The following is a 19,754-nucleotide window of genomic DNA, read 5'->3' on the forward strand; positions in this document are numbered from 1 at the left end:
GCACCCAAAGAAAATTCATATCGTTACATTCGCTTGAAAGGGCTTGGAGTGGAGACAATTTTCTCACGATATCGACCCTTTACCTTTTATTAACGGAGCAAGGGTTGTTCTATTGATTAATATTTTTTTAATTATTTTGAAGAAGAAAAAAAATGTCGGATATTTAAGGTACTATCGGGAAGACTCTCAATTTTTTCATTTTTATTTTGAAGATGTATTTCTTGCATTAAAAAATACTTGAAAATTTTTTGTACACACTATTCCCACTTCCGATTTTGGCACTCTCTGGATATTTTAGTAATAAACAATTAATTTTGGACGCGTCAATTCCTTTGGTTTCAGTTATTTTAAAATACGGACAGCCACAATATTTAACTTTTTTCTAAAATACGGTAGCTTGATAATGTCACAAGCATAACTGGAGGACGTAAATACGAATACAACTGCCATGTTTTAATCACACTTCCGAATATCGATAATCGTTCGTATTAGTTGATTGTGTGAATGTTTTTTTTTATAAAATTTTTCATTCGGCTCATTTGCTTTAGCTTAACGTGGCCGGTTGTCTTGTTGTTATAGGAGAAGAAGGGATGCCGTATTAAGGGAGCGGCATACTCCCCTAGAGTTAGTAAAGAAATGTGAGGAGGGTGAGACTTAAATAATATTGATTTTGAATTAAAATACATCATTCGTTTGTGGCACAATGTTTATAGAGTTTTCTGGATCTTCACGTTCTTCAGATTGTAACGAGAGAGATTATCCTTGGCTGGGATGCTTTGTTGGTGTGCTCTGACGTTGATGTGGCGTTTTTGGGTAGTTTTCAGCAACTCAGTCAGCTCTGCGACGTAAACCGGATCACTGAGTCTATAGGAAGCGGTGAAATTTACATTGAATATACCAAAGTCAGTGGACCATTTTATTACAGTCAATTTCTTTAAATTTATTATTTAAAATTGTTGGGATCTCTTGAGGGCGTACAGGATCCGGGATTCTACGAATTTCTTCTTTCATGGATGCGTCGAAAAACACAGTAGAATTTGAATTATCCACAAAATGAACACGGTTGGGAACAAACGAAGAAGGATTTATATTCTGAGCCATACAGTCAAAATACAAGGACATGAAACGGGTCTGTGAATTAAGCTCGACAAGCTTTTCAAAGTTTTCAATCACCATCGGATTCAAGATGTCGCATCGGATAAGCAATCGATATGAGAGATCCCAGAATCTGTTTGTCAACGGTAAGATGCCCGCCAGCACTTCAAGACTCGTCGTATGAGTTGATTGCATGCAACCCAAGGCAATACGCAAACAACGATACTGAATTCTTTCCAGTTTAATGAAAACAATATTCGCAGCGGAGCGGAAACAGGAACATCCCTATTCCATTACTGGAAACATCGTCTTTTTCTACAACCTGATCAGGTCTCCTGGCTGAGAGCCTTACCAAATTCCGGTTATTGTACGAAGGAAATTGATTCTCTATAGGCATTTTCGTTTCAGACACCTAATGTGACATCCCCAAGTACCTTTGGAGTCGAACCAGACCTCGAGATATTTAAATGTGAAGGCCTGAGCTATGGTTTCATCCTTAGTTGAAGCTGTAGTTGTGCTGGTTCTCGCTTCCGTGAAAATACAACCAACTCAGTTTTCTCCGTAGAGAACTCGATACCCATTTGTAGAGCCCATACTGACAAGTTGTAGATGATATCTTGTAGTGGTCCTTGGTGATCGGCAGCTTTGGGTCCTATAATAGACACAACGCTGTCGTCGGTAAGTTGTCTTAGCGTGCAGGATGTGTTGATGCATTCATCAATGTTGTTCACGTAAAAATTGTATAAAAGGGGGCTTAAGCATGAGCCCTGAGGAAGACCCATGTAGCTGAATCGTTTTGTCGACAAATCACCATGCGCAAAATTCATGTGTTTCTTGAACAATAGATTATATAAAAAGTTGTTCAAAACTGGTGAAAGACCTTGCTGATGCAACTTCTCAGATAGAACGTTAATGGAAACTGAATCGAATGTCCCCTTGATGTCGAAAAAAACGGATTCCATTTGTTCTTTACGAGCAAATGCCATTTAAATTTCTGTTGAGAGCAACGCTAGACAATCGTTCGTTGCTTTGCCCCTGAGGAACCCTAATTGTCTACCTGAAAGCAATCCATTTGTCTCGACCCAATTGTCTAAACGGAAGAGAATCATTTTCTCCAACAATTTCCGAATACAGGAAAGCATAGCAATCGGCCAATACGAATATTAATCGGAAGCTGGTTTACCAGGTTTTTGAATGGTGATAACTATCACTTCTCTCCATTCGTGTGGAACAAAATTACCCTCCAGGAACTTTTTGAATAAATTCAACAAGCGCCTTTTGGCAGCGTCAGGCAGATTTTTCAACAAGTTGAATTTAATTCTCTCTAACCTCGGGACTCTATTGTTACACGACAAAAGCGCAAGTCAGAAGTCTACAATAGAAAATGGTGTTTCGTTTGTATTCGAAATATTTTAGCGAAATCGAATATCCAGCGGTTAGAATCGCTTTCGTTGGCGTGATTCCGATTCCGAAATCACAAAATTGCCGCTTAAAGCGACGGTCATTAAAATAATGGCATGAAAACTGGAACACCGAAGAGTATTCATGCAAAACACACATGCGGATTGATGAAAATAAAGGTATCATCTCACTGCTAGGTGGATTAAGCACGTTTTTTCTAACAGGATTCTAAACGCTCGTGGAGTGATCAGAAAAATAATCAGAAAGTACTAGTTCTTCATGATGAACTCTCCGCTGAAAACCAGTGATGAAAATTCAGTTTTATTTCCATCAGCTTAGCTGAGTAAACTGGCTTTGATTCAGACTATCTACCAATAACATTGAGGGTTTCAAATTAAGCAATGATTAGTTCAATTAGTTATATATTCTTCCATCTTAGAACGAATTGGCTAGGATACAGATCTCATATCAAAAGCAATGTGAACCCTGAAATTGTTTTGGGAATTATCGATACCATACATACATAATTTAAATCATTACATAATTGAATTTAGAAGTCTATCAGTTCCAAAAGTTCAAACTAAATTCAATTATCTTACATCTACATCAATATCAACATTCTTGTGATCCTACTATGGAATAGTTGAGGACCTTTAAAAGAAAATTAAACATAGATTCACTGAGCAAAACAATCCCTATTCTAAATCATTATAAGGTTCTATACTGGTCATCAGAAACCAGTTTCAGTACTCGAAGAAGGAACTCAAATACTCCCTTAAAACGGTGGATAAAACCGAAGTCGACAACTTTTCCAATTTAGTGAGTACTATTGACATCTCATAGAAATATCATCATAGCACAAGTATCGTCTCAAGATGACATTACTGAGACAAATTAAATTATTACAGGGTCCGGCACTCGAACTGTAACCAATTAAAAAGGCCATAAATTCAGTTTTCAAAATTACTTTTACTTAATTCAAAGTCCAAAATGTGTAAAAATAATACAAAATTCAGAATCAATTCACTTTTGCTCGATATGACCACCTTTTGCCTTGACTTGATGACTTGAGAGAGCGAAGGAGTTGCTTCGTTAGGCCGAAAGCGGTCAATTTCCGAACATTGTATTTTCTGACGAGAAAATTTTTCCAATTGAGCAATTCGTAAACTCTCAAAACGATAGGGTTTACTTGACCGACCGTTCATACGAGAATTTGAGTCATCGATTGGCCACCAGGAGGCAGCACCCGCAACAGATAATTGTTTGGGCCGCTGTAACCGCAGATGGGCGCTCTCCAATCGTTTTCATCGAGCAAGATAAATGCGACATATTATCGGGAAAGTATTCTGGAGGTTGCTTTGAAGCCGTGGGCAGACAAACATTTCGGTGGCAGACCATGGACGTTTCAGCAGGACTCGGCACCGTCTCACAAAGCTCGAGTGAACCAAGAATAGCTGAAAAACAACGTTCCGAACTTCATCACGTCCACACAATGGCTCTCGAATTCACCAGATGCGAATCCAATGGATTATTCTCTTTGGGCCATTTTGGAGAGCAAAGTCCGAACTAAAAGATACACCAGTCTCGAGGCGCTGAAAAAAGTTATTGTCCGCGAGTGGGCCAAAATACCTGCAAGTCACATTCGGCCAAACGAAGCAACTCCTTCGCTCTCTCAAGTCATCAAGTCAAGGCAAAAGGTGGTCATATCGAGCAAAAGTGAATTGATTCTGAATTTTGTATTATTTTTACACATTTTGTACTTTGAATTAAGTAAAAGTAATTTTCCAAACTGAATTTATGACCTTTTTAATTGGTTACACTTCGAGTGCCGGACCCTGTATGAAATAGAGGAAATCATTGGTAAATTTAAAAATTTATATACTGTGGCATTCTTAAAAATAATTTTCTTCGAAATCGGTTTGTTTGATCGTCTACTAATGAAAACTATTAATCGGAGTAGCTTTGAGGCCGGTTTAAATTTTTTTTTACGTTTTTTCGTCCTTTTCAGAGATGGTATAAAACTTTTAACACACTTTACCCTATATTTCGAAGTCGGATCCGGATGAAATTCAGGAATTCCGTTTGTGAACCTTCCATAAAAAAAAAACAAAATATGTAAAAATTTGTCATACCATCACTGAGAAAAGTGAATGAGATCCGTTTGAGAAAATTTGACCACTATTTCCTGTGCCTCCGTAATCGGAATCTGGGATCCAGCATAGCCGAAATCAGTTTGTTTGGCCGTCTACCGAAAATGAATAACAAACGGAGCAGTTTTTGCGTCAGTTTAGATTTTTTTTTCTCATTTTGTTATAAAAGTTTTTACACACTTTATCCTGTAATTCCGGAACCGAAAGTCGGATCCAAATTAAATTCAGGAGTTTTGTATGGGACCATAAGACCATTCATTTGACCTGCGGAGAGTTTATCATGAAGAACTAGTACTTTCTGATTATTTTTCTGATTACTCCACGAGCGTTTAGAATCCTGTTAGAAAAAAAAAACAGATCAATATATTGTGCGTTTTACAGCTATCATTTGAATTTTTTGCTCATCAACGCATTAAAATCGTAAACATACTTCATTTCAAAAATGGGATAACATGACGGATGTACCTATTGTTTATTGGCTAACAGATACGTTAGAAAAAATGGTGTTTTAGAAAAGCAAGTAATGGCAGCCGAACGGTTTTGCTAAATCTTAGTTAGCGTTCATCTACTTATTTCAAATCGAATATTATTACAAGAGAATTTAAATTTGTTAATAATTGGTTTTACAATTTTACAATCAGAGCATAACAATTCATCTGAGGCTATCGTTCATTGAACAGCCGTGCTTGCAAGCAAATTACTACAATCTAAACAACGTATGTCCATATGACAATTTGTTGTACCATGGCCGAATCCCTGGCAATGACGATATTGTGTTTGATCCGCTGTGCCATCATACCGTTTATAATTTTCCGGCCGATCTGAGATTTCCACTTTCATTTTCGGAAGAAACGACGAAAACATTGTACAAAATGCTTTGAAATTGCCGATATAGATTGTTGTTATTTTTTCAGAGTGGCAAGTGTCCGTTTTTAGGATTGTTGTTCCTTATTGATTTATTTTCAATCATATGTGTACAAAAAAAATAAAAACAGTCATGTGCACTAGGAAGAAAACGGTTACGTGTAACCGAAACCCCAAGATGGCTAGAAAAAATCTTAATGCTTTTCTTAATGCACATGTAATGATGAATATTTCCTGTTTATACATCGAGCTGCCTGAAAAGTACTTCAATCCTCATTTAGCGGGCCTATTATAATTATCTTTTTTAAACATAGGATATCTATTTAAAGTTTGAATTTAATGAATATTAGGCAACTAAACTGGAGCGATTTGAGCCTATTCCAAAATCCGGGAACTTTTATCTCGAAAAACCGGGAAAAAAACGGAAATTTGAAATCGGCAATTCACTTGCCACCTTGAAATATTCGAATATTCTTCTTTTAATATTATTTTTTCGGTTGATTTTCCAATTCGTGAAAAAGTATAGAACTTTTTATCAGTGTATATTTTTTGAGTGATTTCCTATAATTTCTTCTTGAACAAAATTTTTGTACCATCTCCGAGTTTTATCGATTTGAAGAAAGTGCATGCAAAAATACCTCCTCTATAAAAATCAGTCATGAGTCAATTGGTCTCTCCAGCCCTGCAAAACAAATGTTTTGTCATACGAAAATCGTATGCAAAGTTTCATCCGAATCGTAGCATGTGAAGTCTAATGACTTGCTAATAATTCCTGGAATTGTGTTTTTGATTTGAATGCATCATAAAATTTGCCTTGTGATTTTGAATACTCATTGGGCTTGAGAACTAGAGAAAACAACATTTTAAACTTTTATGCTGTCACTAAATGTAACTTTTATGTTATATTTTACCATACCTTCCTCTATACTATTACTTACTCTGACTCTTTCAGTCGTAGACCACGCGGGTCTCTGCTATATACAGGAGGCGTCTCCATTCAACTCGATGCATAGTTGTTCGCATCCAGCCTCGATAGCTGCGAAGGGTCCGCAGGTCGTCCTCAACTTGATCGATCCATCTTGCCCGCTGCGTGCCTCTTCTTCTCATACCAGTCGGATCATTATCAAGGATCATTTTAACCGGGTTGTTCTCCGACATTCTAACAACATGCCCGGCCCACTGTAACTGCCCACCCTTGGCCGTTTGGACGAGGGTTGATCCTCCCAGCCGTTCATTCGCCTTCTTCACGTACCGCGTTCCATCCGCACTCCGCCAAAGATGGTTCACAACACCTTCCGTTCAAAAACACCCATTGCACGTTGATCCTTCACAAACATTGTCCAGGACTGCCCATAGAGGATAACTGTTTTTTTTTTGTCGTGAATACTACTTACTTTACTATGGGGTGCCTTTTCAAAATGAGCCATATGGAAGAATGGGTAGAACTTAATCGTGAATATCTCGACTTGTATCAATGGTAGCAACATAATTCTTTCACCATTTCATCAAAAATATGATCAGGAATTTAGGATAATATTTCGAACAGTGTGAGATAACCACAAACAACTCAAAAATTAAGTTTTCTCAAAATTTAAAAACAATGCGGAAAACTCTTTACTTTCGCTTGGGTTTTTCGCGCAAGGACAACGATTTTGAGGTAGTCAGGCACATATCTTCAACTAAATGCGTATAAAAGGGGAACCGTGGTGAAAATCGATCATTTCTTTTCGTGCGTTGGATGGAAGCAGACGTCGTGGGAGTTAACCATCAACCAGCAGCGACGGAGAGTGCACCTTCTGCGTGGTTAAAACCTCAAACGCTCAGGTCGCAACTCTTATTCGCCTGCTGGCCATCAAAGCGACAAGACTGCCATCGCGAGAGTTAAACCTTCAACCAGCAGCGACGGATAGAGCACCTTCTGTGTGGTTAAAATCTCAAACGCTGAGGTCGCAACTCTCATTTGCTTTTCGGTAGTCGTAACGAGAAGTTAAAGTTTCAGATTTTAGTTTCGCAATATAGGTTTAGAATTTAGAGCCTGTGTTCTGAAACTAGATTCTGGAACTGTATTCCGGAACTGATTTGAGTTTCGAAATTGCACTTCTAGAATTGAAATTGGATTCTGAGCCTGTTATTGGTTCTAAATTTAGTTGTTGAACTCAGGGTCCAGTTCTTTATTCCAGACTTCTTCTATTCGGTTCTTTTTAGAACCATAATAATACTCCTAAAGAACAATGCGAAATTTTACTTTACTGTACTCTATACAACCCATTCTGGTAGTCATGGTGAAAAATCGTCTTCAAGTTTCAGAGCTTAGTTCCAGAATATGGGTTTAGAATTCAGAGTCTGCGTGCTGAACTAACTCAACTCGTCACTCTCCATCACGAACGATTTCATAAAAAGTTCTTTTCAGAGCCACCATTATTTTATTATAAAGAACTTTTATTATAAAGAGCTTGCGTTCTCTATACTGCTTATTTCATAATATTGAATTGCGTTTCAGAATGTTTAATGTAACTAATCTGTAATTTAGTCTAGGCGCATCGTTTAAAATTCTAGTAATGAAAGAGGGGAAAGTTGCACAATTCAAACAATCGATCAACTACCAATTCGAATTCGGAAGCATAAATAAAGCGTGTCATATTCGTATTCACGACATCCAGTTATGTCTCTGACATTACACACCAGTACTTTTTTACAAAGTGAAATGCATTTACGCACAGAGTGTGGGACTCTCCACAGGACTACCACTGTATAATTGGAACTACCCACTAAATCAACTTGGATCTCCAACTACCCGGAACTACCGTTAGGAATTACTTCAAGGTGGAAGGCTATCGGTGCTCAATGCACCCTTCCCGGCCATTGACGTCTGCATCGTTCTCTCCTACTTCTGGACCACTTAACTCTCGACTTTGAGTCACTCGTTTCGCTCCAGGGCATGGACTAGGAGGATGTCGGCCCGGCGATTCCGGTTGGAGCATGGCTTCCGGTTCGCTGGCGCCTCGACTAGCCTGGGCTGGTCTACGTCATGAACTACTCGGTTAATCCCCGACGATGGATCTAACCTACACTGACTGGAAAGTTTCCCTGGGACCGACGCTCCCGAAAGCCGAGAACGGTTCGAACGGCAGGATGCCTGAGTCGGTCCAGAGATTCCGGTTGGAGGATGACTTCCGGTTCACAGACGCCTCGACGTTTTCATACCAGAGCTACGTCGAAATTTTCTCATTTAATCCCCGTCAAAGGATCTAAACTACACCGACGAAAGCGTTTCTCCCGACACCGAATCTCGTATATCGCCACACGGGAACTCAATTGAGTGCCGAAGTCGGTCCTGTGATTCCGGTTGAAACATGGCTTCCGGTTCACTGGCATCCCGACGACTCGGCTTCAATGCTGTGGCTTCTACCCGGCTAGTCTCTGGCGAATTATCTAACCTACACCGACGGAGAGTTCCCCGGTGAAGGAAGTTCTCCCGTCATTGACTATTCATGTTATGCCACCAGGATACTTGAAGGTGTGCAGAGGTCGATCTGGTGATTCCGGATGGAGCATAGCTTCCAGTTCACTGGCGCCCCGATGACTCGACTTCGGTGCTGTGGCTTTTACTCGGCTAGTCCCCGACGAAGGATCTAGCCTTCACTAGCGAAGAATTCCCCGACGATGGAAGTTCTCCTGTAACCGTTGCTACTCCCGAATCGACACTTGTTCGCTGATCCCTCTTTAGCGGCCGGCTGTCACGGCTGCCTGTTGTTCTGCGTTCTAATACCGCTGCAAGATGCCCGCAATCTGGGAGGTCGCGGTCGACACTGCGTTCCAATTTTCCTCACTGTGGCGCATTGTTTGAACTAGGTTCTGTGGTGTTGTTTCTCTGCTACATACATCAAGTAGACCATTCCTTTGTGTTCCAAAGCGAGAACAGGCAAACAGGACGTGTTTTGCCGTCTCAAGCTAATTTGGGCAAGCAGGAAATGCCGCGTGGCCGGACCTGTGTAGATACCACCTAAAACAACTGTGACCTGTGAGGACCTGTTAGACCGAAGTTAACTTCGCCGTGGGGTCTGTCGATTCATCCGAAGACTCTTGGAATGAGCCGATGTGTCCATCTGCCCTTGGTTGAACTGTCCCATTTCCTTTGCCACTTGAGCAGTCCAATATGGATCATGCACGACACCATGAAGGCTGCGTCTCCAGATACCACACGTTACGCACTAAAAACACATCAGCCTGTGCGTGCTCTCCAGTAATTGTGCATTGCGTTCCACACGGAGTGCCGACGCCCATGCCGGGCTGTCGTACCTGAGGATCGAAACTGCTACTCCTGCCAGTAACCTGCGTTTGCTGGAACGCACCAGCGAGATGTTGGCCATAATTCACGAGAGCGCCGCAATCACCATTGAAGCACGTTTACAGACATATTCAACGTGCTTGCAAAACTGAGCTTGTCGTCAAGCATCACACCCAATTGCTTCAGTGATCTCTTGGAGGGGATCCTCTGTGGACTGCTAGCGTGATAAAATCCGCGAATCCGATTATCTTGACGCCCGGGGGGAGCCTCAACCTCAGTGCGCCATCGTACATTATATTCCACATGAACGGGCCCAGGATAGATCCCAGTGTTACTCCGGCCGTGATAAAAGTGCGTTAGACTTCCTCGGTCTCGTAGAGCAATACCCGGTTCTGAAAGTAGCTTTCCAGAATCTTGTTCAGCCCTTCTGGTACTCCCAGTCGAAGGAGGGAGTCAGCGATATCCTCCCAACAAGCACTATTGAACTCATTTTTGACGTCAAGCGTTACTATTGCGCAGTAACGGATTCCAAGCCATTTGGGTTGAATAACGACCTTCGCATGTTATGGCATCTGTCGTAGGTCTGCCTTTGCGGAACCCGTATTGTTCGTTAGACAGTCCACCTGCCTCCTCTATGAACGGGGCTAGCCTGTTCAGGATGATTCTCTCCAGGAGCTTCCCTGTGGTGTAGATCAGGCAGATTGGTCTATGTACCGACAGGTCCCCAGGAAGTTTCCCAGGTTTCGGTAACAGTATCAATCTCTGCCATTTCCAAATATACGGGAATGTGCGCTCGTCCAGACATCTCTGCATGACATCCCTGAACATGTCCAGTTTTGAGATTGTAACCACCTTTAGAGCCATGGTCGGGATACCATCTGGCCCGGGGCTTTCTTAGAGTCGTGCGATCTCACCGCTGACCATTTCGATTTCATCACCGCCAATCAGAACTCGTAATGGGTGACTGACATTATCTTCTCTCGAACCCCTGCCTTTCGTGTATTTTGTCTTTGACACATTGATGTCTAGTCCGTTCAGGTTGGCCTCAGCTTTTAGTCCGTTGTGCGTATCTTCGATCTTCTCAAAGTTGCGTGCTATAATGTCAATATCACCAATGAAACCAAGTAGCTGGACGGACTTTCTGAAAATCGTGCCACTCGTGTCTATCTTCTTATCACACCCTCCAATGCAATGTAGAATAGCAGATACAAAAGGCCTTCACCTTGCCGTAACCCTCTGCGAGTTTCGAACGGACTCGAGTTCATCCCCGATACTCGAACGACGCACATCAATCGATTCATCGTAGCCTTGACCAATCGCATCATTTTGTCTGGGGATCCGTAGTCGTGCATGAATTTTTATAGCTGATCTCGATCGATTTTGTCATAGGCTGATTTGAAATCGATGAATAATGTCGTTTTCGCTTGATGCCAAACCTAACCCAGCCTTCACCCTAATTGCTGTCAAACCGTTTGTTTGAAGCTAGTTTCGAACCTAGTTTTCACGTTGTTGAACTGAAAGTCGAGTTTGTTTCGAGCCTGGTTTTTATATTAGGTTTGCTCAAATCCCTGTTGATAAGCGTGAAACCAACACAGTTTCGTGAAAAGTGTTTGTTTGATGAAACTTCCCTGGGTCAGATTCAGTTTTCTCAAGCGAAAACGATAGAAGTGATGTGTGGGCACATTGTATTCACGGAACTTTTGCAACACCTAGTGGATGGCGAACACTTGGTCTGTGGTAGCACGTGTAACAGCTCTAATTTTATCATAGATCAAGATCAGGCCAAAATCATATAATAAAGATCTTCCAAAACCATATTTCACTATACCTTAGCTAGTACAAATAGTATATTAGTAAAGCTATTGCGGTGATCATGGCTGCCTATTTCAATATATTGCATCAGTCAGTAAAAACTGTACCACTGAGCGAGGAAAGCATGTTCAGACAAGTTAATTGATTATGTACACAAGCGACGCGATCGCGCGGCAATCGCATATATCTGTAGCAATGAAAACATGTATAATGATTATATGTGGTAGTTAGTCAACCCAAGAATGCCTAGTATGGATTATTTAAGGCACCTTTACGTAAATACGCCGGAAAAGAACGTTTCGCATTTAAGAGTTAGCAGTGAATTCCAGATATATGTAAAGCTGGAATATATACAATTTTCGGTTAGGTAGCAATATTTTGAGTATAAAAAGGGCGATTTTTGAATTTTTCGGGGCTTCTTAGTACAACTGTTGGTCCCGAAACACCGGAGCTCGTCGTTGCTGTTCCACTTTGTATCCCCAGGTCGAGCTACTTCCTTGTTTGTAACGCAGGCGGAGAATCAGATTAACCATACGACCAGACTTAGTATCGGTTTGTACCGCAGGACGGTACTAACTGGACGAAGGACTCTACCCCAAAGTCTATAGCGTGTAGCATATGTTAAGCAGGCGCTGCAAACTATAGATTCCATCAAGACTTAGAGGTGGGTTGTACCGCAGGACATCTCTAACTAGAACCTTGCTCGAACGTCGCTCAACCGATGGGATATATATGGTGTTGGTAGATGATAGGTCAGGCACGGAAATTAAGTGCTTTAGATAGGTCAGGCACAGAGTTATGTGCTGTAGGGAAGTCATTGTGTTATAGTATAAATCTATTAAGAAGGAAGTGAATATAAGTGTATCGTATAAGTTCGGAAAAAAATCTTTTATTCAAACTCTAGATGACATTTTGTGCCGATATCAAACATGACCCTCTCGCCGCTCGGTTAAGTGCTTGCACACGTTCGTCCATAAATCCTGCCTGATATTGTCCCATGAATTCATTTGCAATCGATGAAAGACGACGGCATAAGAGTTGAGAGAGTACCTTGTAGGCGGCGTTCAGCAAAGTGATAGCGCGGTAATTGCAGTAATCCAGTTTGTCACCCTTTTTGTAGATGGGACACACGATTCCTTCCATCCATTCCTCTAGTAAAATCTCATTCTCCCAGTTCTTGGTAACGGCCCCGTGCATTGCTTTCACTAGCCACTGGCTTTCAATTACCACCGTGTTTTAGTAGCTCGATTGGTAGTTGGTCAATGCCAGCGGCCTTATTATTTTTCAACCGGATTACCTCCTCCTCGACTTCTTGGAGGTCCGCGACCGGCAGTCTATCGTCCTCCGCTTGCTTTTGTATTCGGCCACATCGCCATTGAGGAGCTCGTCAAAATACTGCCGCCACCTCTCGATCACCTCACAGTCTTTCGTGAGAAGATTCCCTTTGATGTCCTTGCACATATCGGCCTATGGCACATGGCCTCTGCGCGAAAGGTTCATCTTCTCGTAGAACTTGCTTGTGTCATTAGCACGGAACAGCTGTTCCATCGCTTCGAGACCTCGGTCTTCGTGTTGACGCTTTTTCTTGCGGGATATCGAGTTTAATCTGTTCCGAGTCTGTCTGTATTGCTCCTCGTTTGCTCTCGTCATTCTTCTAGGCCACTAACTGTTCACATTCGTCGTCGAACCAGTCCTTCCTTACGTTCGGAGCCGCCGTACCTAATGTTGCTGATGCAGTGCTACCGATGGCAGAACGGATGTCTCTCCAGCCATCTTCAAGAGTAGCTGCGCCAAGCTGCTTTTCCGTTGGTTGTGCACTGCCAACTGTTGCGCGTAATCTTAAGCTGCTACAGCATCCCGGAACCGCTCAATTTTAAATCGCGACGCTCCGTTTCGACGTTTAGTACCCACCGTCGAAAGTTTTCAGCGCCTGCATACAGCAACCAAGTAGGGGTCCGAATCTATATTCGCACTGCGGTAGGTGCAAACATTGTTGAAGTCTGAGAAAATTTTTCCGTCGATCAAAACGTGGTCGATCTGGTTTTCGGTCTGTTGTTCAAGGGATCCACAGGTAGCTTTGTAGATATCCTTACGGGGGAAGAAAGTGCTTCTGACTACCATTCCTCGGGAGGCAAAAAAGTTAACACATCGTTGGCTGTTGTTGTTCGATGCGGCATGCAGGCTGTTCGGCCCGATTACCGGTCGGTACATTGCATCCCTTTCTACCTCAGCATTCATGTCACCGATGACAATTTGTTCCAGCTGCACATAGAATGCTTCTTTCTCATCATCGGGTCTCCCTACGTGTGGACACAGCTCGTTAATGATGTTGTAATTGAAAAAAGACCCTCAATTATCAATTTACACATCCTAGCGTTGATCGGCTACCACCCAATCACTCGTTGACGCGTCTTGTCCAGCACTACGAAGCGAGTTTCCAGCTCGTTCGTCGTGCCACAGCTTTGGAAGAAGGTAGCTGCTCGATGTCCGCTTTTCCATGCCTTCTGTCTCATCCAATAGAGCTCCTGCAGCTCTACGACGTCAAAGTTGCAAGGATTTAATTCATCGTATATTACCCTGTCGCAGCCTGCGAAACCTAGCGACTTGCAGTTCCATGTTCCAAGTTTTCAGTCGTAGTCCTTATTTCGTCGCGTGGGTCTATGCCGCTTGTTCCTGGTCGTATTCTCTCCTGTATTATTTGCATTATGTATTTCACGGATGGCTTATTAGGCCTACGCCAACCCCCTGTCTCGCCGGAGGATCATCGTTCTTGTTTGTTTACGGTAGTAACCCTATAAACAGAGATCAGCGGAGGCATTGTTTTTATTTCAATTGAACGGTCGAAAAATCAGTGGGTATTGATACCAAATAGTGAGTTTTTTCTCCTTGTAATATCAATTTGATGCTTCCCGCTGAGAAAGCAATGTTACTGGCAATAACATTTTCGATAGTAAGTATATATGAAGGGGAGTAACTTACTGCCCTTCATATGTACTTTCTATTGAAAAAATAAAACCAATGCACTACAAATGTAGAATTATATTTCGTTCCACCAGAATGGTTTTATACTTCGGAGATCAATTAAATCTCATTTGTTGGCCTTCACACCTCAGTGCATAACTAGTACGGAAGCTAAAACACAAATGTGTTTTATATACCGATCACAAAGCTGCTATTGACAAACAGATCATAAAATACTTCGTTGCAAATTATCTACCTTGGATTATCGTCTCAACATATTGTTTGAACTCATATCCTCCGATAGGATATTACGCGTGAAAATAGACCACAGCAGATCATCCAAGTTTTCAAATAAATCAGGTGGAATTTAGGACCCTTGCTGTTCGTATTATTTTTCAACGATGTGACGTTGCTTTTGGAAGCTGGATGTAAATCAGTTTACAGGTTGTTCGTCGATTGGTGCAGGAAAAACAAATTCATCATAAATGTAGCCAAGTGCCAAGTTATCACATTCCATCGGATTTTAGCTCCGGTCATATTTGACTATAACATTGATGGTACAATTATCTCAAGAGTAGATCAATTGTCACACACTTGGAGTAGAGCTGAATGCTAAACTGACTTTCGATTTTCATCGGTCACAAATCGTTTCGAAAGCTACACGTCAATTGTGTTTCATCGCTAACTCGTTCAAGCAACGTAGAAAAACTTAACATTTGTTGACACTTGCTTAGTTGATCAACGGAGACATTTTCGAATACGCAACAGATCACTGCGTAGCAGAAGCTGCTTCGGATATAACGAGCCAATTACTGCATGCATAAGAACATTCACTGCAGTATGAGAGTTGTTTGAATTTGTATGATTTGACGATAGTTAATTTGTAATAAGTGGTTTGTACTAATTTTTGTCGTGAATACGACTTACTTTACTTACCCTTACCCTTTTCAAAATTAGCCATATGGAAGAATGGGCAGAACTTAATCGTGAATATCTCGACTTGTATTGATGGCAGTAACATAATTCTTTTACTATTTCATCAAAAATATGATCAGGAATTTAGGATAATATTTTGAACAGTGTGAGATAACCACAAACAACTCAAAAATTAAGTTTTCTGAAATTTTTAAAACAACGCGAAAACTTTTTACTTTTGCTTAGGTTTTTCGCGCAAGGACGACGATTTTGAGGTAGTCAGGCACATATCTTCAAAAGCAAAGCAAAGTCTTGGCATTACATTCCTGTGGTGGAATTTGGCCTTTCTGTTTCAACAGACTTCGCAGCCGATTCTTAGTGTACAGAATCATTGCATGGCTAGTACTATGGATCCTACTGACACTAAGAATATCTTCAACTGAACGTTATAAAAGGGGAACCGTGGTCGAAAATCGATCATTTCTTCTTGTGCGTTGGATGAAAGCAGACGTCGGGGTGAGAAGACGCATTCAAACAGCGGCATCGGAGAGCGCACCTTCTGCGTGGTTAAAAACCTCAAACGCCCAGGTAGTAGTTCTCATTTGCCTTCCGGTCGTCAAGGCGAGAAGACGCATCATTTGGCACTGCGAGCGGATGTGTCGGTTTGTACGCAAAGCTAGTTTCAATTCAAGCAAGAACGAATGAATCAGCTACTGGTGCTTTGCATTGGAGATAAAGAAAACAAGAAACGAACAGTAACATTATATAAAATCAGCCGTTCTAATGGCTTAATGGATCTAAATGTTATCTAAAGAACTGTTCAAATTACTTCCTTGCAAATCGAAGGTAGAAATCATCAGTTTAGTGAAAATCCAAAATAATTTGATTTGCTTCGTGCACTTTTTGCTGTGCGAAAATCGTTCGAGATAAATGTTCCGAACTGTGCTAAATATCGTAGAGAATTCCACAATTTGGTCCATCTAAAAGGCAGAAATGAATCCTGCATAGTACAGTTTCTTTCAATGAAATATGCAAATCCGAAATGAGATAATCGACGTCAAAATTCGTTGAAAATTTTAGTAGTGAAAAGAGGGAAAGTTTCGCAATTCACACAATCGATCAACTATCAATTCGAATTCGAAAGTGTAGAGAAATCGTGTCAGTTTTATTCGTATTCACGACATCCAGTTATTTCTTTGACATTACACACCCGTACTTTTTAAACTTTGTTTAGTTGTCATGTAGTTTTTTTTTATTGTTTTTAAAAGATAGCGGTTTTACGCCTATCTGACATAAATTTGTTTCAGAATAGATGGGCTTTTTCCCATTCTTTTAGTCCATGTAGTCCGACGGACTTGATATAATCAATAACTAAATAAAATATTTGAAAGAATCATGAAACATTATACAAATGCTTGAAGCTGCTTTCTTACTGAACTTGAACAAAACTGATATACTTACTCCTATTTTCGCAACAAGTGTGATACTTTACTAGCAAACAAACCCTAACATTCTAAAAACCACTCGCACACAAATACCAGAATTGCTAGAATTGTTTTTTTTTGTTTCGATTATAAAGGTTTAGGCCTTAAGGTCATTTGCCTCTTCGAACCAGAAAAACTTTGGAATCCTATGTGCGGAGTTGAGAATCGAACCCAGGAGGGCTGCATGATAGGCATCAACTAACCCATCACGCTAGACCCGTCCCACGATTTTTTTTGTTATATTTATTCCGATGCTCGATCTATGATTTTTCTCTACGTTAAATGTTCGGGAGGGCCTAGGTGTTACGTAATACAAAACAACATTTCACGTAATTTCTCTGGAAAGGATATCCAATCTTAGCACATATGATTGGATAGTTTTATTTTTTTGGGATCAAGTCAATCTCTTAATTATACAGTCGCATTTTATTACGCGCGTATATATTAGGATTCAAACTTGTTAAGATTTAACTGAAGATTTTCTTTCTTTTTTGACTAGTTTATTCTCCGATTTCAGTATACACCCACCCAGGACCTTCGGCTGGTTATCCGGACGCAATGAGCTATATGATGGACGGGCAGGCTCAGATGATGCATAGAGCACCCGGAGATCCGACTTTTCATCAGGGTTATCATTATCCAGCTGCTGAATATTATCCTCATCATTTGTAATTAGCGCACACTTTTAAGGTAAATATCAATTAAATTGATATCTAATTTTAATTAACATACTATCTGTGATTTTTAGCGTTTCATTTAGTTAATTGTGTTGTGAAAGCTATCTGACATACATCACACATATTTCAAATGGAAGTACAGAGCGGCAGCCGCTTCTCAGTGACCATAATTACTCTATGTAAACAATCGAAACAATGTGGCCATCTAGCGGAACCAAAAAGTAAGGAAAATGGCATAAAAAATTGAATGTTCAAGAGAGAGCGCAGTCCGATATCAATTCACTTTAATGTTTGGACATACTGAGATACGGATGAAACACTGAATCGTCACCTACAATGTCAAATCAACAACATACATGTCTCATTCAACATTCTCTGAACTTTCGAAAGAATTTATTATGGTTCTTTTCTATTTAATCGGGTAATGAATATGAAGATATTTATTAAAATTATCATCTTGCTATTGAAGTGTCTTCATCGTCATTTTATTTGAAAATGTGAACCAAGCACTAATAGATATTAGTAAATATTTATTTGTTATATTTATAAACATATATCACACATAAGTTCACAAGGCTTTCCAGAACTCACTTTAGTATATAAATCACTTGTAAAAAATGAGGCCACACTATGTTAAAAGAAAACATTTTTAACATACAATTATGTTAATTAAAGATAACGTTTTCAAAACCATTAGTGGCAATGTTCCAATCAGAGTTATGAGAGTAGTCCGACAAAAAAGTGATAATACGTAGGAACACCGATTAGGAAGGATTCTTAGAGTTAATAGAATTGATGCATTGGGCGGTAAAATTTTGTGGAAATATCAGCATTCCGCTAATTCCATCTGTATAAAACATATGTTAAATTATTTTGATATGCAAACATTTTTAATAAAAATGAGCATCAATACGATAATTGAAAATGTTTGAACAACAGAACGCGAGCCTAAAAATGTTTGATCAACAATATATTCACTTCCCTTGCTAACCTTATAATGAAAATGCTTTTTCACAATTTTAATCCTCCTGATCAGTGTTATAAGAATTCTTTTCCATATTCCCATATTAGACGCAAATGACACAATACAGTTACTTTCAGTTGCGACACCAATGTATGCACTCGAGTAAATATTAGGTTTTCATCATCGCAGCTCACCTACATCTTTTGGCATTTCAGTAGGACCTTCTATATCCTCGTAAGACAACTTTGATAGACATTAAGCAACAATACAGTCCTACTAAACTGCTAACGATGAACCTGAGTTCATTTGTATCGTTACGATTAAGTTTTGCAAGATGACGACACGAAAGAACTGCCGATGAAGCAAGTTCATCTTTTAACAGTGGTTTGTTTACATATCTATTAACACGTATTCAAATTAGATTAAACACATAAACAAACCACTGATAGCTGTCAAAATTAGTTCATTTTGTTTATTTTTGTGACGTTCTTGCTAAACCTAATAAAAAACCTAATCAAGTTCCACATGATCATGACATAACCTCACAAAATATGTCGTTTTACAGCTACCAGGAATTTGTTGAGTATGTAAACAAACCACTAATAGCTATCAAAAATTTTCTTTATTCATCACGAGGGATCAGGGTCATTTCGCCGAGAGCCATTTTGCCAAAAGCCGTTTCGCAGAATGCCATATCGCCGAAAGACTCATTTCGTCGAATGTCATCTCCCCGAAAACCATTCCGACATCGCTACTGCTCGTTCGGACCTAACTGAAGCAAAGAAACTTAGCTTTGAGTAGAACGGGCAAACGATGCGGTTACAGGTTTGTATGCGAGAGGCCGCCACTTCCGACGGCGGGTTGGCAGTCAACTCAGCTGGGGTCGTCTCGGCGGCTATGTGGCGCCGAACCATCTTGGTTCCAGTTATGTGGCTGTGCCACATCAATTTTGCAGGACACATATAAACAAATAGATATTTTTGACGAATAATCAGAATTTGTAATTTTCTAATAAATTATGTTATGGATTCGAAATTACCCTTTCGATAACTGGTCTTTCCGGTGAAATAACCCTTTCGGCGAAATAACTTTTTCGGCGGAATGACTCATTCGGCGATATGGCGTTTGGCGAAACGACCCGCT

The 19,754-nt window shown here is 40.4% G+C and overlaps 1 protein-coding gene across 2 annotated transcripts in view; it reads left to right on the top strand.

The window, feature by feature from the left end:
* Window positions 1-18,651, top strand: part of LOC131440643 (homeobox protein homothorax-like) — a 160,027-nt gene extending 141,376 nt beyond the window's left edge. Inside the window, exons 6-7 of one of the 2 annotated variants that reach the window (XM_058612104.1) lie at window positions 17,470-17,660; window positions 17,719-18,651. In XM_058612104.1, coding sequence (XP_058468087.1) covers window positions 17,470-17,642 — 173 coding nt within the window. In that variant the 3' untranslated portion in view covers window positions 17,643-17,660; window positions 17,719-18,651. The remainder of the gene's footprint in view (window positions 1-17,469; window positions 17,661-17,718) is intronic. The other variant, XM_058612105.1, reaches the window with a different exon arrangement.
* The last annotated feature ends 1,103 nt before the right edge of the window (window positions 18,652-19,754 follow it).

This window comes from Malaya genurostris, chromosome 1 (genome assembly GCF_030247185.1).
Source record: "Malaya genurostris strain Urasoe2022 chromosome 1, Malgen_1.1, whole genome shotgun sequence".
Taxonomy (NCBI): Eukaryota; Metazoa; Arthropoda; class Insecta; order Diptera; family Culicidae; genus Malaya; species Malaya genurostris.